The 21,322-nt window shown below is 52.1% G+C and overlaps 1 protein-coding gene across 1 annotated transcript; it reads left to right on the forward strand.

Moving 5' to 3' along the window:
* Positions 1 to 1,944: 1,944 nt before the first annotated feature.
* On the forward strand, positions 1,945 to 21,315 carry LOC142930887 (uncharacterized). Its single transcript, XM_076073947.1, has 12 exons — positions 1,945 to 3,098; positions 5,763 to 5,886; positions 6,704 to 6,897; positions 9,188 to 9,342; positions 10,582 to 10,738; positions 11,004 to 11,106; positions 11,660 to 11,844; positions 13,030 to 13,184; positions 13,394 to 13,574; positions 14,880 to 14,958; positions 16,233 to 16,317; positions 17,751 to 21,315. Exons 1-12 carry the CDS (start codon positions 2,852 to 2,854, stop codon positions 18,903 to 18,905), a joined length of 2,820 nt encoding a protein of 939 aa, XP_075930062.1. The 5' UTR covers positions 1,945 to 2,851; the 3' UTR covers positions 18,906 to 21,315.
* Positions 21,316 to 21,322: the final 7 nt, after the last annotated feature.

A 21,322-nucleotide genomic window follows, 5' to 3' on the forward strand; every position in this document is an offset into this window, starting at 1 on the left:
GTCAGCATCATAAGTATTATTATCACAACCATTGTCATAATTGTGATCATCATAATTCTCGTTATGATCGTCATCGGCTCATCATCATTGTCATCGTCGTCACAATCATTATCATAGTCAATGTTATCATCATTGTCACTGTAGTCATCATTAGCTAATCCGAATTATAATCAGCGTGATTTGATCATCATTGTCACTGCAATCGCTTTCATGATCATCATTATCGTCATTGTCATCATCATAACTGTGACCACGTCATTGTGATCACAATCATCATTATCATTGCTATAATTTATCCAAGCGTCGTCATTTACCACAACTATTTTCACCGTAAAATATCATCAACAACATCGTCACAGTAATCTGCGTAAGCTTCACAATCACGATCGTTATCATCATCATTCTGCTGAAAGCTCCGTTGCACTGACGGCTTCACACACACACCTACTTTCTGTACTGTCACGTCGGGGCCACGTGATACACCAACGTAAATAACTAAAACAATTTAAAAAAAAAATGTTACCAGGTAAGGCCCACTGAGCTATATAGCTTTTTTCAGAAGCGACCTGGCCGCAAATAATATCTCAACGAAGTGGATTATCACGTGGAAAATTGATAGCAACTAAATACTCTAAACCAGGGGTGGGGAACGTCCTGCCCTATAAGGCCCTCGAAATCATTTGGTCTCTGGCCCTGCCAAGGCAACCGCAGGCGGGACTCGAAATTCAATAAATCTAGGCGCAAACCTGGAAAAGCAGTTGCGAGTAGCAACATCATCAATACCAGCTAACATCATCACACGCTTCGCCAAAGAGAAACAGTTCCAGCCATCGCATTAGGGGTGAGTTATTTAAATGTTTGACCAAATATAACAGGCAAATTTTTAAGTTGATAATATTGTATGGCCCGCGAATGACGTTATAAATATCCAAATGGCCCTTGGCAGAAAAAAAGGTTCCCCACCCTTGCTCTAGACGCTTGTTCCACGCGACCACGGTCAGAGACATGCAAACTCCAAATATTGAACCGACGACCTCCTGTATACCAGGAAAGGGAGTTAGCATCTCGCCACCGTGGCGCCCCACGTTGGCGAGTAGCGCTGCAAGAGTAATAAGGGGGCGCGTGGAGGTGGAGCGGTGGCATTTGGCAATGAATCCGACGGCGCACCTGAGTTCGATTCCAGGCCACGGCTAACAATTGGATGAGTGACTCCTGAACTGGTCCTGGGGGCCTCGGCTCCCCCTTGCCAACCCGTCCCGTGCTGAACAATGAACCCGCAGCACGACTGGGAGGGCACGGCGGGGAGGCCTCTATCCACGGACAAAAGCCCCCAGGTACCAGAGATTCCTTCCACAGCACGGACAACTTAACTCATTCTATGGTTTCTGCGATTCGATTTCTCACGGTGCAGTATTGCAGGCGAGTACTTCAAGGGGACCGCACCTCCCAGATTACCACGGTTGGTTAGGTACGGCGTGAAAGAAGTTCAACATATGTACGTACAGGCCGCGATTGTCTCATTTGCAAGAGTGAGAGAGTGAGTGAATGAACAAGTGGGTGAGTGAACGATCGAGTGGGTGGATTTCAAGTTGATTTTGTTGAACCAGGTGAGAACTTGAAGAGGTTGGGATAGAGTCTCATTTGCCCAAAGTGACCTGGGGCATTAGTCTGCCAGTAGGAGGCGATGATTGCCGCTGTGTATACATCTCAATAGAGTAATTTGCAGGTAACATTCGAATTTGTTAATCATTGGATCCTGACGCTGGCACACATTGGCCCATACAAATGACACGAGGGCGATTTTTTTTTTACGTATAATTACGGTCATTGCACATCGCGATATTAATCAGAGCGGCCGCTGGGTTCGAACCGCGAACGTCTGCAACGAGCGGCGAACGCATACACGCGACACGGCAACGTGGTCCGGATAGGCCGCGAAGTCGCTGAACAATGACGCCGGGAAAAAGAGACGCGCGCGCGTGTGCTTTTTTTTTTCAAGTGTGCCCTGAGGTTTTGCGAGCGAGATAAACACAGAGGAACCGCAAACCACGAGCGTATTCCTTCATCTACCCCCCCGCCACACAACCTTCAATGTACCCGCCACCACCACCATCATCATCACGAACATCATCATCATAATCATCTTTAGCCCGCGTATGGTCCAGCGCTCGCTGGGTCACTCCGGTCGCTCGCTGGGTCACTCCGGTCGCTCGCTGGGTCACGGGCGCCACCTCGTCACTCTTGTATCGTTACCATCAATCAGGGTGACCGTTCCCTCGGAGCTTCGCTCGTTGATTCCTCCACCCGTGTTTAGGGCTTGGGTCTATACCAGACACGGACTGTCTCGTCTCATCCACCACACTGCGCTCAATCACCACCACCACCACACTGCAGGTCACAGCACTCACCCACTCACTCAACTCACCACACTGTGCTCAATCACCACCACCACACTGCAGGTCACAGCACTCACCCACTCACTCGTCCACTCAACTCACCACACTGCAGCTCGCAACACTTCTCTATCCACTTCTTCCCTCGCTACTGCTCGGCTTTTGAATTATCTCCTCCCATCGTCCGTCATCTCTCTCCCCCCACCCAGGTCCTTCCAGCGACAACAATAATAATATTAGAAACAACCTTGCTGCTCAACTTCAAGAAACGCATTCGCAACCATTGTCAATTACAACTTTAATACGGGGGTAAGTGCTGTTTGTTGCAGGCCGCTCGGTGCTTCACAACGTTAGGCCCTGTGCTCAACAAGCGTTAACATTATTTAAAAAAATCGTCAAATAGAGCAACCCCCCCCCCCTCCATCATCCCCAAGACTTGCACAAGAGCACAGGTTTGAATGTTCGTCGGACCTCTGGAAGATTCGATTGATTTCCACGTGACCTCCGTGTGGCGGACCATCGACTACGACTGCCACGACCCGCGTGACCACCACCACCACCATCCTCCTCCCTACACGCCGGGCCATCCCACCCACGCCGCGTGCATGGCGGGCGGCACATCGTGTGTGGTGGCCGCGCTGTGGGTCCTGGGACCACTGCTGGCTGCCGGATTCGTGGCCGCGGCGGCCTCGACCGAGGATGACGGTGAGGGCCACCGCCGCGCGTTGAAGCCTCCCTCCGATCCTCCCAAGTTGACCCCCCTTAGCCCGTGCAGTATCGATAATTCAATGTTAATGGGTCGTGTTTTTAATTGAGGGACTGCCTCTGTGTGTGTGTTATCTTGGTGTGGTCTAGAACTGTTTTGTCGGTGTTATTGCTGCCTCGCCCAAGCTTGATAAATGTGACTTTTATTATTTACTTCTACTCGGTGACTTGTTTACGCTTTTCTCTATGTTACAACTCCCTATCTTTTTGTTTTTATTTTGCTGGTGTAACTTGCTGACCCGTCCATACTGGAACATCTTTGAAGAAAGAGCTTCATAGCTCATCGGATTCCTCCTGGATTCTAAATAAAGATTCCAGTAAAAGTTGATTTTGCGTTTAACCCGGGTTGAGAAAACTCAAGAGATGAGGAGAGGAGTCTCATTTGCAAGAGCGGGTTAATGATGAAGCGAGTGGGTGGGTGAGTGAATGAGTGGGTGAGTGAGTGAATGAGTGGGTGAGTGAGTGAATAAGTGGGTGATTGAGAGGGTGAGTGAATGAGTGGATGAGTGAGTTAATGAGTGGGTGAGTGAGTGAAAGGGTAGGTGAGTTAGAGGGTGAGTGAATGAGTGGGTGAGTGAGTGAATGAGTTGGTTAGTGAGTGAATTAATGGGTGAGTGGATGGGTGAGAGGTTGAGTGAATGAGTGGGTGAGTGAATGAGAGCGTGCGTGAGTGAATGAATGAGTGGATGAGTGAGTGAATGAGTGGGTGAGTGAATGAGAGGGTGCGTGAGTGAACGACTGGGTGAATTGGTCACATTTATTTTGCTTAACAAATGTGTGAAACTCAGGGAGACCAGGATAAACGTTTTATTTGCAACAATGAACCTGGGTCGCCAGAGATGACAAAAGCAAAATAAATAAAAACTACAACAAATAAAGCAACATATCGATCCGAGCACGTGCTTCTTGCTGCGTGTTCGGGTTTTACCGCGTGGTGTCCGACGTTTCTGACCGAGAAATCATATAGCCCTTTGAACAACAATAAAACCCACAAGTATGTTCTCAGCTATGAAGAAGGGCTGTTGCCCGCAACGTCGCCTATTACGATATATGTACGGTGGGGGGGGGATTATTGACGAACGTGTTGAGCTTTTGTGAATTTCTCTCGCGCACCGCATGCCACCGCTGTATCGCAGACACGATTCGTGTGGTGAAGCGACGAAAGCGCAGCCCCTGCAATTGCTCCCCCACGCCATTGTTATCAGTATGGTTCCTCCATCCTAGAGGGTAATTGGCCTACTCTTACCAATGGCGGAGCCAGGATTTTCATGTAGGGGGGGGGGGGGGCAACCCCTCCAGCAATGAAAATGATAGAGGAGTTTTGATTTCAAGCTTTCGTGACTGCAGTAATTCATATTCTTAGTTTTTTCGGTAAAGTCACGTTGAAGAGATATTTTATTATTTTGTTGTTTCTCTTCAACGTGACTTTACCGAAAAAACTAAGAATATGATAGAGGAGTTGTTAGTAAGTAAGAGGAGTAGTTAGTAAGTAAGGACTTGTCCCTTGCTTTTTATTCGACGCGTGTGCGGCGATGGCACAGCCATCGATCGAGGGTCGAATTCGAACCGCGTTGTGTGATCGGCATCGCGCTCGCTGAAGGTGTCGATGCCTTCAGGGAAGTCGTGGACTCTGTATACGCAACTGCGCACTATTCTGTGAGTCACTTACAACTACTTTGCCGTTACTTGTTGCCAATTATGGACTCAGACTATTGTCCTATCATCTCATAGAGTCCTTGGCACATAATAATATGCTACACAGTGGCAGTGGGGGTCGCAAAATGCCGATTCTTTACTAATAAACCCCAATAATCCGATCGAAATTAGGGATTTCGATCGGATCATTGGGGGGGGGGGGGTAGGCACCTGCCACCCCCACCCCCCACGCTAGCTGAACATCTTGAACTTAAGTGGGAGTTACCCCACCCTTTACAACCAACAATAAAGACAAAGATCACGCCATAGCCATCGAACAAAGACGATCGCTGCATCGCTGCACTTTCGGATGCGTTTCTGCGGCCGTCTGGAATGCTGTTCCTTCCGATACTAGGAAGCCACTGGAGCTATGCACTTTTAAATCTCTCCTGATGACTCGTTTCTTTAGAATTGCTTTTTGTGTTTAGTTTTCTGTCCTTCCCCCGCACCTCGGATTACCACGGCTGGCAACGTACGGTGCGAAAGAAATTCAACATACGTAAATACACGGGCGCCACGGTGGCGAAATGTTAACTACCTCGCCTGGTATACAGGAGGTCCTGGGTTCCATCGTGACCATGACGCCTGTATATTTGGAGCTTGCATGTCTCTCCCCTCGTGATCGCGTGGATTTTTCTCCGGGTCCCCTGGTGTATTCCTCCACATTTAGAAACGCGCTTTTAGAGCATTTGGCTGCTATACTTTTCCACATGATGAGCAACTGCATCGAGCTATCATTTGCGATAGCCGGATCGCTTCTGAAAAAGAGCCATATAGCTCAGCGGGCCTTACCCCGTAAAATACAAAATAGTTCGTAGTTTTTTTTTTCGTTTAGCTTCAACATAGCCTCAACAATTCTTGCCTGGTGTTTTAGACAAGATCCAATTGACACCGGGAGACTCTCCGCAGGCGGCGGGGTGTGTGCCATGCTCCTGCGCGCACCGGGTTGCCTCACGCGCCGTGGCTTCGACTTCGAGTGCACCTGGGATCTGCTGCGGCCCGACCTCGTCACCACCAGCTTCACGTACCACTTGTGAGTCGCCGATTCCATCCACGCCGCTCGCCGTCAGACGCCGTCAGACGCCGCCGCCTCCGACTGCGAGCGGCCCGCCGCTGGAGATTGTCCCGTTTCTTTTTTCGACGCGTGGGATGATTCACGCGCGACGTCGATGGGCGATTGCCCGAATCGTCGCCCGTTGTCTTTAATTTACTTTAAGGCAGAGCTCAAGAACTCGCAGCCCAAGCCGCACTTTGAACCGCGCATTTTTCTCATATTGTAAATTCCCTTAAAAAAGATCATCCCGATCGCGTTGTCAGCGCCCACATCACGACACGAGGAATCCGTTCGGAAATCTCGCGGAGCGGTGCAGAGCCCTTCTTCGTGTTAGTGAATGGCCTGCGGAAGTGGATATCACAAAACTACCTCCGAGAACCCTTCGAATAACCTCTGCACCACGCGCAGTCAAGGGCAGCACTTTCGCACCCGCTCTGCCATATGAGAGTAACGTTCCTCGGACGACGGTAAAAACTCGCGATGGTCTTTTTCTCAGAGCCGTAATTTTTCAGCCGGATAAAACTCAGAACCCAATTTAATTCCGTGCCTTATTGCTGCGTGCAGTCATGAGGTGGACCAGACAGAGACTTGTACATTGTCGTCTCGCGGGACGATTCGAGGCACGAACCGCATTAAACATTCCGCATCAGTTCCGCGCTTCCCGCGTGGTCACGCAGTGACTTGCCTTTCGAAGGCCCGCCTCGCAACACGAGGAGACTTTTTGAGGTCCCCTTTGCTTTTGAAACAACAATGACCCCCCCCCCTCTCTTCCTTTCCCCACCCCCCGCCACCCCAGTGCTGGAGAGCGCCTCAATAACTGCCACGTGACGGTGCAGCGCCGTGTCGACAACGCGAGCGCCAGCTACGCCTGTGCCATCCCGGCTCGCCAGGTCTCCATGTTCCAGGACCTCGTCATCGAGATGAAGGCCTGGCACGGCCAGACGGGCTCCTCGTGTCGGACCAGGAGCACCGTGCGTGTGGAGGAGGCGGGTCCGTACCACCGCCCCCCCCTCCCCATCTCTATAACTCACCTCCACAAACCGACCTCGCTCGAACCGGGCCCCCGCTGCCACTACCTCCCCAGGCTGACCCGCAGGGATTGTCCACACAGCCCGAGTCGCCGCGAGTGTGCGCGGGGAGCGGAGGTGCAGCGGTTAGCGCAGTGCGCCACGAGCTCGGGCTTGTGACCCGAGTTTGGTTCCCGCTCACGGCCACCACCAACAACAATGACGATTATGTGAACCGGCTTCCCCTCGGTTGACTCAGCCTTAAATAAGTACTCACCTGTTGCGGTGTGTAAACATCAGCACGTGGGAGACAAAGGCGGCCGGGCGTGGTGTTGGCCACCCACCCCCTCGTGTGCCGTGTCGGACCTCATAAGTGCTACTCGCGAACAGCACTTGCTCCAACAGTCTGTCCAAGCTATCGGGGTGTTTATCTTCGTGTGTTCTACACTTGCATATGATTACAAGTAGCAGCAGCATGATTGTGGAGCCAGATGCCAACGTTGAGGTCTGCTGGCCACGACGAGAGGGCTTCGTGAGAGAGTTCACGTGGAGCGATTGTTCATTCCTCCTCCGTCGAAGGAGCGCGGTTCTGTGTTTATGTGTCAGTTCAGGTTTAGTTTATTTTGAAGTACCCTGTGAGCCACGAAGCTCTTAAATCGGGTCTCATCAACAATAAAATCACCGCCGCCGCTTTTCCGATAAACTGCAACAAGTCGCAGTTAGGTAAATTAATTAGCAACAATAACAGATAAGCGAAAGAAAAAAATATAGCTAGCAAATCATAATCGCAATATCCAAATTATCTGTTTGAAAAAAAGAAAAATGTAGTTAAATATAGGTAAGATTGACAAATACCACGCTGTATCTCTAAACAATACTAATTTAAATCTGCTATATTAATTGTAATGCAGATACAGCCTCAAACACGATAGCATATATTTGACCACGTTCGAAAATCCTCTTTCCACGGCTATACCGCTGTAATTTCCACTTGCTACAAATGCCATTCTTTACTGCCGAGATTTGATTACATTTGATTTCTGGTAATGTGGTCGTAGGCCGACACACAAATACATGAATATCGTAATTAACATGGTCATCAGCAACATCAGTGACATCATCTTGGTCATCAATAACAGCAGCAGCTTCATCATCAAAGGAGATATTCTCTTAATGCTGCCGCGAAATTCCCATCGTACACGGTTGGCTACGTACGGTGCAACAGACAGACATACACACCTCGTCTATACAACTCAGGAGGCAGTCGTGGACTACGTGAACAATCTCACGGTGTGAGCCAAGGACGCCTTGGTGATGAGATGTTAACTACCTCGCCTGGTACACAGGAGGTCGTGGGTCTGATACCAATCCTGATGCCTGCTGCTGTATATTTGGGGTTTGCGTGTCTCTCTCTCATCATCATCGTCACGGTGGCTAGGAGATGTTAACTGCCTCGCCTGGTGTACAGGAGGTCGTGGGTTCGATCCCGACCCTGACGCCTGCTGCTGTATATTTGGAGTTTGCGTGTCTCTCTCTCATCATCATCACGGTGGCTAGGATATATTAACTACCTCGCCTGGTCTACAGGAGGTCGTGGGTTCGATCCCAATCCTGACATCTGCTGTATATTTGGAGTCTGCGTGTCTCTCTCACTGTGGATTTTTCTCCGGGTCCTCCGGTTTTTCCCTCCACATTTAGAATCAACATCACGCGTTTCGAGTATTTGGTTGCTATAATTGTCCACGTAATAAGCCACTTCGTTGAGCTGTCATTTGTGACAGCCAGGTTGCTTCTGAAAAAAGAGCTACATAACTCAGAGGGACCTTTTCTGGTAAAATAAAAAATAGTTTCGATTTAAAGCTTTCGTGACTGCAAGGATTCATCTTCTTCGGTTCTTTCGGTAAAGTCACGTAGAATGAGAATAAAATAATAAAATAACAGAATAAAATTCTCACGACGTTTCGGCCACAACGCAAGCGGCCGTCTTCAGGTGAAAGGTACAGCTCTGTTGTCCCGACAGTTCTCTGTCGTCCCGACAGTTCTGTACCTTTCACCTGAAGACGGCCGCTTGCGTTGTGGCCGAAACGTCGTGAGAATTTTATTGTGTTATTTTATTATTTTATTCTCATTCCACGTGACTTTACCGAAAGAACCGAAGATAAAAAATAGTTGATAGTTTTTTCACTTTGATGCATTTTGCCACAGACTCTTCTTCGTGCGGTTACTTAGTACAAGTCGCACCCCCCCCCCACCCCCACCGCGTGTGAGTCCAGTCCACACAGAGCCCCCCCGGGCTCTATGGGCCAGAGGCACGGAGTGGCCGGGGGAGCTGAGGGCCGGGTGGACCCCGCCAGAGGCGGACATCATCGTGACGTCCACGCTCACCTACCAGCTCTCCTACTCGCGGGAGCGCAACCGCACCAACACGGTGCCACCTCCACCACCGCCACAGCCACAGCCAATACCACCACCACAGACAATACCACCACCACAGACAATACCACAGCCACCACCACCACAGCCACCACAGCCAATACCACCACCACCACAGCCAATACCACCACCACATCCAATACCACCACCACCACAGCCAGAGCCACCACCGCCACAGCGAATACCACCACCACAGCCACCACCACCACAGCCACAACCACCGCTACTGCCAACATCACAGCTACCACCACAGCCGCTACTACCGCCACTACAACCTACCATCAGCACTGCTACCGCGACCAACAACAACCACCATTCGCCACCACCACCACTACCGAGAGACAAAGATCTCTCGAATAGCCTTAACATCATGTTGGGGCAAGTGCTTTGAGTGAGTATCTATTAAGGGCAGCACGGAATTCGAGGAGGGTGGGTGGCTAGCACCACGCCCGGCCGCCTTGGTCTCTCCACTACTAATGTGCACACACTGCACTAGGTACTCGTTTAAGGCTAAATTTACCTAGGGGAAGCTCAGGTGCGGTTCATATTATTCATTACCGATGTTGTTGGCTGTGAGCGGGAATCGAGTTTGGGTCGCCAAATTTGTAGCGCAGAGCGCTAACTGCAACACTTCCATCACCACCACAACCGCCAGTACCACCACTACCAGCATCACCACCACCAGCACCACCACTACCACCACCACCACGACAAGGCTACAGCGTCGCCCGTGCAATGAGGAGGCCAAGGTAAATGCTGTTGCCTACGTACGATGCGAAAGAAGTTCAACATATATTCACACAGAGGCATGGAGGCGTTGGAGGTGGCTCAAGTGACACTGTCGACGTTGAATCGAAACAAAATGGTGTCTTTTTTCGAATTAAAGCTTTCGTGACTACAGGGATTCATATTATTGGTTCTTTCGGTAAATTGACGTGACTTTACCGAAAGAACCAAGAATAAAAATGGTGTCTTCCCCACGTGGGGGAGCTGGGGCCGAGGGACAGGACATTGGACGGACGTGGACTACTGGAATGTCGGACTCACGCCTCCCCATAAACCCCACCCGAACATAACCCAAACACGACCCAATCCTCACCCACAGCACGACCCAAACATGATCCCAACTTGACCCCGTATATAACTCAAACTTGACCTCAAGCATGACCCAAACCTGACCAAAAAGTAACCCCCTGCCACACTCCCCCACCCCCCCAACTCCTCCGGATCGCAGACGGTGCAGACCGGTGCCACGGAGCACCGGCTACGGGGGCTACGCCCCGGCATCCCCTACTGGCTGAGGGTCCGCACGGGGCCCGACGGAGAGACCCTGCGAGGGTCCTGGAGCGAGTGGTCCCATCCCGTGATGGCCACGCCACGCGCATCGCCCGGTACGGGCCGTGCGGCCGGTGTCGGAGTGGGTACAGCCGGTGTAGCGGTGTGCGAGGCGTACCGGTGTGGTGCGTACCGGTGTAGCGGTGCGCGAGGCGTAGCGGGGCAGTGTAGCAGTATGGTGTAGCGGTGCGTGCGGTGTACCGGTGCGAGCGGTGTAGCGGTGCGGTGTAGCGATGTGGTGAAGTGGTGTGGTGTAGTGATGCGGTGTAGCGGTGCGTGTGGTGTAGCGGTGCGTGCGGTATACCGGTGCGTGCGGTGCAGGTGGATTCCATCTGCAGTGCGCGACACGTGACCTCCGAACCTTGCTGTGCCACTGGGCGAGTGTCAGCCCAGGCAGCAACTACTCGCTCTACTACCAGGACGAGTGAGTTCTCACCACCACCACCACAACTGCTCCTACTGCTCCTACCACAACTACTCACAAAGCGTGGGTTGTTTCCATGTTCCGTAGAGCTCCCTTCGAGCGGATGGCCCGAGCAAGCAGGTATGACGACCGAGGCTTGAGGGCGGGGGGTGGGGGGATAGGGAAAGAGACGAGGCAGGGATAGCCATGGAGAACAGTTCCAGCGGGGGAGTGCAGGCTGAATGTGTGGGGTGGGGAGGACAGAGAGAGACGGTGATCGAGCACACAGGCGGCAGGGGAGCGGGGAGTGGAAAGAGTGCTCGTGACAATAAAAACCAGACACGCGAGAGAGAGGGAAAGAAGAAAAATAGGAAATAATCCGTGGCTGCATTCGGTTATTTTTTATCGAGAGAAGTCGGCCGACCATCTGCGACCTGTGATCGGAGGAAACGCTCACGTGAAATTCCCCCGTGCGAGCAAGACGACGCGTCCCACGGGGGGCCAGCCTGCGCCTGTGCCGCCCCCCCCCCCTCCCCCATTCACCTCTTACCTCCGCCGCGTGCGGAGGCCGCAGGGAACTGGGCTCGGAGTGGAAGTGCGGCTCGGAGTCGGCGCGCTGGGGGTCCCAGGAGGAGCCCGGGTCCCGCTGCTCCCTGTTCCCGCCGTCGCCGCTGACGCGCGTGCGTCTGTCCGTGCGTCAGCGGGACCCCCCTCGCCACCGTGTCCTCATCACCGAGCCCTTCTGCATGGCCGACGTCGGTGGGTGTGCCGCCGCGCTCTCGCCGGATTGACCCCAGTGACCCGGGGACGACACAAAACGTCGGCACTCCTATCGTGCTTCTCTTGTGTGTGCGATTTGCTTGTTGCTGTTACTGTTGTGACATTCTGACGGCCCGTGCCCCTACTCATAAGTGTCAATCCGTACGGTTTACCCCGTATTCTTGTACCAGGTAATTGAGTTTTCAGGTCTATACGACACTACGGCCGTTTCAATGCGGGTGTAGTGTTTATAAAGACGAATAAACTTCTTATGAGGCACACTCTGTTTATTGTAATTCTTCTCGTACACAGTCCTTAACACACGGAGGGGTATACGGTCCCCTCACCCGATACCCTAAGGAGGTACAGCGTCCGGACTCAGCGTAACCTACACACAGGTCTCCTTGATACCTAAGGAGGTACAGCCTCCTGTCTTGGCGGGACTTACACGTCTACCGCTATCCCAGAGTCCTCCGGCTGGGACCTAGGGGAGGCTATCTGACCCACTGCTGGCCCGGTGGGTCCTGACCACTGGGTACGCCGAGCCTTAGCCCTCAGAAGGGCTGGAAGGCTGGGTCCAGGGTCCTAGCTGTCTTCAGCCCGGGCTTCGGTCTTCGTGTAGGGAAAGAACTCCCTGTGTTCTGCGCGGTCACCCTTCTTATACCCGTTTGTGGCCAGGTGTAACTAATCCCACATTCCCACGTGGAACTGTCTGATTGGTTCTTACCAAACTGTGGCTACGATCCACTTCACCTCATCTGACCCCAACCGTTATGTACACAGAGGTAATGCTGCACTGCCCCTTTGATACCTGGTGGCAATGCAGGTTACCAAACAGTGCGTAGTTAACACCTCTACACGGGCAAAAAAAATTGTTGTCTATTTGTTTGCGTTTCTCCCTTGTGATGGGACTTTGTAGGATGAACGTTGAGATTTATAAGGGAACGGGGTGACCAATAAGGTCTGAATTGCTCTGTAATAAGGTAGGCACTCATAAGGGGTTGCCCTACTGGACATCTGCGAGAAAGAGCTTTACAGCTCATCGGATTCCTCCAGTCTAAATATTCTGATTCTTCGGCTGCTTTAGGCTCCACTCGGTGTGGGTTGATGGCTTCGTTTCTGTACGCAGGCCAATAGTGGCACGGCATCGCGCGTCTTCACCGCCATTCACCGCGTCGTTCTTAGATCCCAACGGCTCCCTCCTGGGGGACCGCGCGAATCCCCAAACTCCACCTGGCGGGGTCCGGACGGAGATGGGTGGAGGGGAACTGAGACTGAGTTGGTCCGAGTCCGGCTTAGGAGCGCCAGGCTGCGACGGAGGCCCGGACCAACCTTGCACGGTGAGGTGGAGGGAGGGGATCTGTGCTGTCCCGTGTGGTGGTGGTGGCGTCTCGCTCACTTCCGATCCCAATCAAATGTCCCGCACCTGTAACATCCCCACGTCCCCCCTCCCACGACCCCTCCTCCCTTCCACCCCCCAACGCCCTCCCCCCCCACGCCCTCCCCCATCCCACACCGCCCATAACTCCCATGCCCCCCCCCCCCCCAGGATGTGCGGCTCGGGGAGGGAGAGGGGTCCCACCTGCTCGAGGATGCGGTGAAGGGGGCCGAGTCACGTGGTCTCCAGGCCCCTGACCCCTCCGAGGGGGTCGACAGAGCGGGCTGGCGTGGTGGATGGGGTAGCAGCGGAAACAATGTGGCTGTGGTCACAAACGCCTCTGAGCGGCCTGGTGAGTAAGTGCACCGACTTAGTTTTGCGTCTGTTGAACTTATTTCGCACCGTACGTGGCCAACCGTGCTTATCGGAGGTGCGGATTAAAAACTAACCAGCCATCTGATAATAAACATTTTTATTAAATTGTGACAATTTCGGTAGCGCCGTAAACACTGCAGGGGTGCGTGTCATGGTTTCTGGCTCACCCACCGATAACTAGTGAAAAACCACGCGCTTATGTATAACCAGTTGGATAGCTGCTAACCAGTTCAAACCTCCCTCACAGCCTCCAATTCAACCAACCCACCACACATACAGGACAAGCGAGTTACCTCGGCCCAATTCGTGCAACATGATGGCAGCAGCATGGTAGAAATGTGGCTCAGGAGATCCGATGCCAATGTCGAGGTCTGCTGGCCACGACGAGAGGGCTTCAGCAGAGAGAGAGAGTTCTCGTCACTTTGCTATTGCTCCTCCTCCGCTGAAGGAGCGCAGACTACAGGACAGTGGTGTACTATGTGATCAATAGCCCACCTCTGTGCTGGCATTTCATGGCCGCCTCCCAGGCTAATCCTACAACACAACGAGAATTCCAGGGCAGTCTTCCATCCCTGCTTAGCTTTCCAAGACGCTGCTTGGGATGTTTGGCCAAATCCACATCCGCGAGTTTTCCTTCGCATTGGGAAAAGAGGGGAGAGCCCGGAGTAAAACCCCATGCTCATTTGAGGAGAGTAACACCCGAGCATCCGCTATACGGACGAGTTCATAAACCTACTCGCCGCACCGCATTATCTCCTGGCCACCTCGCAGCCAAGTCAGCCGGTTGGAGAGTCTCACAAAAACCCAACGCGATCCACCAACCCTCTCGCCTCGAAAAGCAGAATCAGAATATATATTTATAGCGGAGGAATCCAATGAGCTACAAAGCTCTTTTTCACAGATCTCCAGTACGGGGTGGGTACGAACGTTACAACAACAAAAAAACAGTACAAACACGTGGTAGTAGTGCCAAGTACAAGAGAGGTAAACAATTCACCCAGACATACAAATACAAAACTATTTGCTTATTTTTCAGAAGCGGCCTGGCCACAAATGATGGCTCAAAAAAGTGGCCCATCATTTGGACTTTTATAGCACCAAAATAATCTTAATAATCTCAATGCATGACATTATTTAGATTATTATTCACAGGCGCCGTTCCCCCCCACGTGGGGGGGGGGGGGGGGAGAACCATCCCTAGGCGGTACCGGGGCCGTTCTCAGGCCAGGTCCATGTCGGGTTGGAGCAGCGATGACTTGCGGTCGATCCTGTCCCCCCACAGGGTGGACGCTGGCCTACGTGATCCCGTTCACCCTGCTGATGAGCGCGGTTCTGGTCGTTATCAAGGGCAGGATGAGGAGGTGAGGTCCTGGACTAGGCGAGTGGATGAGTGAGTGGATGAGTGAGTGGATGAGCGGATGAGTGAGTGGATGAGCGGGTGAGTGCGTGGATGGGTGGGTGAGCAAGTGAGTGAGTGGGTGAGTGAGTGGATGGGTGGGTGAACAAGTGAGTGAGTGGATGGGTGGGTGAGCAAGTGGGTGAGTAAGTGGATGGGTGGGTGAGCAAGTGAGTGAGTGGATGAATGGGTGAGTGAGTGGATGAGTGTGTGAGCGAGTGGATGAGTGTGTGAGTGAGTGGATGAGTGGGTGAGCGAGCGGGTGAGTGGGTGAGTGAGTGGAGGAGCGGATGAGTGAGTGGATGAGTGGGTGAGTGAGTGGATGAGCGGGTGAGTGAGTGGATGACTGGGTGAGTGGATGAGTGGGTGAGCGAGTGGATGAGTGTGAGAGTGAGTGGATGAGCGAGTGGGTGAGTGGGTAAGTGGATGAGTGTGTGAGCGAGTGGGTGAGTGGGTAAGTGGATGAGTAGGTCAGTGAGTAGATGAACGGGTGAGTAGATGAGCGGGTGAGTGAGTGGATGAGTGAGTGAATGGATGAGTGGGTGAGTGGATGAGCGGCTGAGTGAGTGGATGAGTGGGTGAGTGAGTGGATGAATGGGTGAGTGGATGGGTGGGTGAGAGAGTGGGTGAGTGGATGGGTGGGTGAGAGAGTGGATGAGTGTATGAGTGAGTGTATGATCGAGTGAGTGAATGGGTGGGGGAGTGGATGAGTGAGTGAGTGAGTGGATGGATGAGTGAGTCAGTGGCTGAGCGGGTGAGTGAATGAGTGGGTGGGTGAGTGGATGGGTGGGTGAGTGAGTGGATGAGCTAGTGAGTGAGTAGGCGAGAGAGTGGATGAGTGTGTGAGCAAGTGGGTAGGTGGGTGAGTGAGTGAGTGTATGAGTGGGTGAGTGAGTGGATGAGTGGGTGAGTGATTGGATGAGTGGGTGGATAAGCGAGTGTGACGTAGTTTATTGCCGTGGTGTTGCTCGTGCGCTAGGTGTCACTATCTTTGTTGTCGTGGTTGATGTGGTGTGTATCGTTGTTGTCGTTGATATTGTGTTGAACAATATTACAAAAGGAGGAGCATTTTGAGAAAATGGGATTTTATATTCAAAATAAGAAATGATGAATGGCAACGAGAATTAGACTACTACTGCAGTGTCGCGTCTATAGCGCCAAGCGCAGTGCGGGTGAGGCCACGCCGAACGGGCTGGTTGTTGATGTTGTTGCGGATGATGATGATGAACCTCCCAACAGGATCAAGCAAAAAGTGTGGCCCGCCGTTCCAAACCTGGAGTCCTCCTTTGACGAACTCTTCACGGTCTTCAAGGGCAACTTCCAGGTACCAGAGCGGGGAACAATCCACGGCCATAATTATAACGATTCTCACGCGGACATCTGTGAAAAAGAGCTTTCGAGCTCATCGCAATTCCTCCAGTATAAATAAAGATTCCTATAATCACAACGCATTCCCCTTGCAATCGCATCTGAGACACGTGTCCCTTCTCCTGTGTGCGCGGCGTCCCTGCGGATATCTGGTGGCAGAATCTTCGCCAGAACAAGGAGCCCGGGGGGGGGGGGGGGGGGGGTGGGAGGTCAGTGTCAGGCCCAGCGCTCCGCTTGTTGACGCGCGTTGCGGATCGGCCTCCAGCTCCTGTACCGTGCCGCCATTCGCCACGAACGGAACAGGCCCCTCGCCTCTTTACGCACGGGTACAGTAGTCGCCCCTGTGTCTGTTCAATGAAACTTAAGTTTGCAGTTGCGAATAACAATCTGCCGACTCACGAGATAGGGAATGTAATTGTTCAACGTCGATTTACGTTTGCGCAAATATTTTAGGCTTTTCATGTGGCGATGCAGCTCTTTTTGAGCTGAATTCTTATTTTCTTCATTGCTATCCGCACCTCCGATTAGCACGGTTGGCTACGTACGGTGCGAAAGAAGTTCAACATACATACATATATAGTTTATTTGGTTTGCTTTTGTAATTTGAGTGACCCCGGTTAATCACGCTTGCAAATGAGACTCATCTTGGTCTCTATAGAGTTATCGTCTGGTTAAACAAAATCAACTTGAAACTATAATCAGAAAAACACGACGATGTCAACCTGATATGAACACCGACCTTCTAGTGCAGTCGTTCCCAACCATTCTGGACGTACGGACCGCTGACAAAATCGTGGGCCACCGTGCACCAATTATTATTATACCAGCCGCTTGTTTACCCAACAAAGCCTCACGGAGTCTCAAGACTGTTTTTCAGTAGGGTCCTGGCAAGTTTACCCAGTAGGGGGGCGATGTTGCTGTGTGTAATCCCAAATTAGTAATTTGCAGTGGAATTTATCAGCAATGGGATGTTCTGTCAATACCAGTGACATTGTGTGGGGTTTTTATTTTTAGCTATGGGAGGACGCTTGCGATCCCGGAGGAAACCCCATGCAGAACGTGGGGGGCAGAACGTAACAACTCCTCACGGTAGCGGTGCCCCGGTCGAGAATTGAACCGAGGGCCTTCTTGCTGTGATGACCCTGGCGGCTTTTGCGCTGTGCTCCCAGGTGCTCGTAATGTCACCCCATGATTTGCTCCACGTTCTCCGCGGTCGCATGCCGGGGGCCTCTTTTAATTTCCCGCTTGCTTGCGAAGGTGGCGATCGGATACCGGCGTGTCACGGGTCGTGCGGTTTCGAGTTGAGTCGCGTGCTCTGTTGTTTTCGGAGGCACGGGTGGTGTGAGAGCAAATCGGCACAGCGGCCACTGCTCGCGTTTTTCCGCACAGGAGTGGGCGAGGCCCGAGAGGGGCGGACGGATCGCGGTGCGGCCGGCGTGCGAGGTGGAGGAGCGACTCGTCTGCCTGGTCGAGGTCGTCTCCGAGGGGGATCAGAGGGAGGAGCAAGCGGAGCAAGCGGACCAGGCGGAGGAGGGAGAGATGGACAAGCGGGAGGAGGTGGAGAGGCGGGCGGAGGGGCGCCTCCCGCTCAACGCGTGGCCGCGTCGCAAGGCGCAGAACGCCTACGTGCTCAGGGGAGGAGACGCGGCGGGGAGGCAGCACGGGGAGAGGGAAGCGGAGCTGCTGAGCCCGGACCTTCACGGTTACGGTGACGAAGAAGATGCCGACGACGATGGTGGTGGTGATGAAGCAGATGCGGTAACTGTTGATGAAAACGAAGTGATTGCCGCACACGATGATGATGACGACGACGATGATGATGAGGACGACGATGATGATGATGATGATGCTGATGGACACATTGCAACTGCTTCTGCTGGAGATGACGATTATGAAGATGCTGCTGATGAGGATAACGTTGCTGCCGCCGATGAAGATTGCAACGCTGCTGTTGATAACGAAGATGCTGATTCCACTGATGTTCTTGATGATGATGCTGATGCCGTTGCTGAGGATGGTGATCATGATGAAGATAATGATGAAATTGCTGGAAATGGAGATGCTGACTCTACTTATGATTATTATGCTTATGCTGATGATGTTGCTGATGATGATGACGAAGCTGCCGTTGGATCTATTCATGATATAGGTGCTGTTGCTGCAGCTACTTCTGATGAAAACGATGACTACAACCACCACCATCGCAGACCCACGGAATCGAGATCCGAGCCAGACGGTGAGGTCTCAGAAAATCCCGGAATTCTCCCGGTGCCCGGCAAACGCAGCCAAGACCCTTACCCAGGAGTCCAACTGTTCGCCCTCCGCTACGAGCGCGTGTGGTGGGGCATCGGAGGCAAGCAACCGGGGCTAGGATGCCGACGTAGCCCCGTCAACCCGCGGGCAGGAGGAGGAGGCGGCGAAGAAGGAGCGGGAAGAGCGGCGACCCAGGAGGTCGCGGGGTCGCAAGAAATCACAAACATGGCGTACGTGATGCGCAAAGAAGCAGGAGAAGCCGGGAGTGGTGGCTACGTGAACGCTACATGAGTGCGCCAGGCAGGTCGATTGCGGTGCAAGCGTGGCTCTCCTTTGGCTGGCGTGTGCCATCGAGTGCCACGATCACCGTTTTTTCCCACCGTACACCGTCGCGCACAAACAATGAGCCAAGTCGCGTGTACGCGGCCTGGTGACGGCTGTCTCCATCTCCGACTTTACCAACTGACGCCGCACTCGCAGTGGACGCGTCATCATCCCAGGCCCCCCGGCCCTGCACGGCCCGCCCGAGCCGGATTCAGATGTCTCGTTCGGCCACCTTATCACGGTTTGCTTCCGGGCTCGGCACGGCAAATATCCGGTGGAAAACCACTGGTACCATGAGGGCCCCCGCGCTGACTCGGCTTGGATTCTGCCAGTGGAAAAGGGGGTATATGAACGTGGATAAAGAGGCCCTTTTAAAGTGGTTCTGCGGTGGTTATCTTCCAGGGACTGTTCTTAGCCATAAGGAGGCGCGCTGCTTTCTGGGAGAGTTCTGGACAGTGAGCATCATGTCGCGGTGTTCGTAGCCTATACTGAGGATATTAGTAATAGTACGTGGGTTTTAATGATTCGTTTTTTTATAGTAGTGTTTATTTGTTGATAAATGTTCACTCTGCTATTGATGCGTATTCACTCCATCCACTACAGCTACCGCCGCCACCACCACCACCACCCCAAATCCAGCATTTAGAACCCATTGAAAGGCGGTGGAGTAACGGTTTGGACAGTTATGTAAACAGCTCGGTTTCAATCTGACACAAGGATCAGCGGACTTTAGATGCTGGCCTCCTGCAGACCAAGATACAAATCTCTGTCGGGAGTCCGAACGTCGCACTCGTGATGTTGTGTCCCAACTTGTTGTCGCGAATACGTTTGGTTTTTGTGCGTTTCCCAAACATCCAATCACGCGGTACTGTTACACGTTGTGTACGGAGTTGGAGAGTGACGTGCTGCGTTGTGACGAGTTGCGCGTTGAACTTCGTGAGAAATGCAAAGCACTGTACGTGAATTTTTGTTTCGCGGGCTACGTGAATGGATTTAGTATGAAGCTGTTAAACGTTGTTGGTGATTCTGGGTGGAAACAACAACGACATCGTTTTTCTCTTTGTTAAGCTCATGATGCATCGTGCGCCAAATCGTGTTACTTTGCATCCTAAGTCCCAAGTGTTGCACGCATGATTTGACGTGTGACCCTGCGAGCACAGGAATGAGTTTTTGCAAGTGTTTTAAATAATAACAACGGACAAACCATCGGTTCAGGTCTGTGTCATTATTTTTCATGGGGGAAAAAGGAGAAACGAACAAAAGGAAGGGAGACGCGGAGTGTTGCTCACCAGTTAGGGCTACGAATTTCCACAAATGGAAAATTTGATCTTTCACAAATGGAATATTTTTTTTAAAAACCTCTCTGATGTGTGGTCCCCCGGAACGGAACCATGGAAACATGTAACGCAGGCTCGACGCCCGATTCACCAATACGAAGGAGGAGGCGTCGGAGTGACACCCCACTCTGCCACTCCTGACACAATCATCTGGCTCAGTCACCTCAATGTACAATTACAGCTGTTGCTCTACACCAATATTAGCCATACGATGAGGAAGGGCTATGATGTTGGAACAGAGAACACGATGGTAACGGAAATCATGAAAAATCATAATACAGATCGTGTAAATATAAATGTCGTTAAACCCGCCACCACCCGACACAGCCAATTAGTAAGATTTGTCACGTAAACAGAACATGCCAATTCGTTACTAGTACAGCACACTGGTGTGTTGGAGAGCAAAGCCATAACATTTACAAAATGAGTACAACGTTTCGCCGGTAATTACAACTAGCTTCATCAGGCGACAGCCAGATGAAAAACCCGTCCAGAGCTTTTCTACTTAAGCACATGCTCTCATGCAACGTTGGTCCATATGGTCTGAGAGGCTGGTGCAATATAACAAACATTTTCTTATCCATAGAAATGTGTCTAAATTCAATGTGGATCAGAGGACATCCACAATATTTCAACCATGATATAAACGTCGTGCTGTTAGTGACAGATTATGCGTGCAACACCAGGATAATGGGGGTGCGAAGCATTGTCGCCAGGCCGAGGGAAGCGAGACCGAGACGATTTAGCCACATGGTGCAGAGTGGGGAGGGAAACGTCATGAACAGAGTGTTTAACAGAGGTGAGAGGAAGGAGGGCAAGACAGACGATGAGATGGAAAGTGGAGATGAGATGGAAGGAGAGCGAGGATACAATGGAAGGAAAGATGGAGAGGAAGAGTGAAGATGAGGAGGAAGGATACAAAAAGTCACTCGAGTCACAACAAGGGATGGGGGTGATGCCTTCCGGAGACAGGAATGGAGAGGGGAGACATCAGAGGCCGAGCCAATAGCAACGTCGGAACAGCGGCCATGAGAAATAAGCATGTTG

The sequence above is a fragment of the Petromyzon marinus genome, chromosome 44 (assembly GCF_048934315.1).
Source record: "Petromyzon marinus isolate PM22_M1 ecotype Great Lakes invasive population chromosome 44, UKy_Petmar_22M1.pri1.0, whole genome shotgun sequence".
In the NCBI taxonomy this organism is placed as follows: Eukaryota; Metazoa; Chordata; class Hyperoartia; order Petromyzontiformes; family Petromyzontidae; genus Petromyzon; species Petromyzon marinus.

What these genes read in the sequence shown, in the direction of transcription:
- LOC142930887 (XM_076073947.1), top strand. Translation starts at nt 2,852, where the DNA reads ATGTTCGTCGGACCTCTGGAAGATTCGATTGATTTCCACGTGACCTCC. An exon ending in ATCAAGGGCAGGATGAGGAG is followed by an intron (nt 14,959 to 16,232) that starts GTGAGGTCCTGG and finishes ACCTCCCAACAG; the next exon opens with GATCAAGCAAAAAGTGTGGC. An exon ending in TCTTCAAGGGCAACTTCCAG is followed by an intron (nt 16,318 to 17,750) that starts GTACCAGAGCGG and finishes TTTTCCGCACAG; the next exon opens with GAGTGGGCGAGGCCCGAGAG.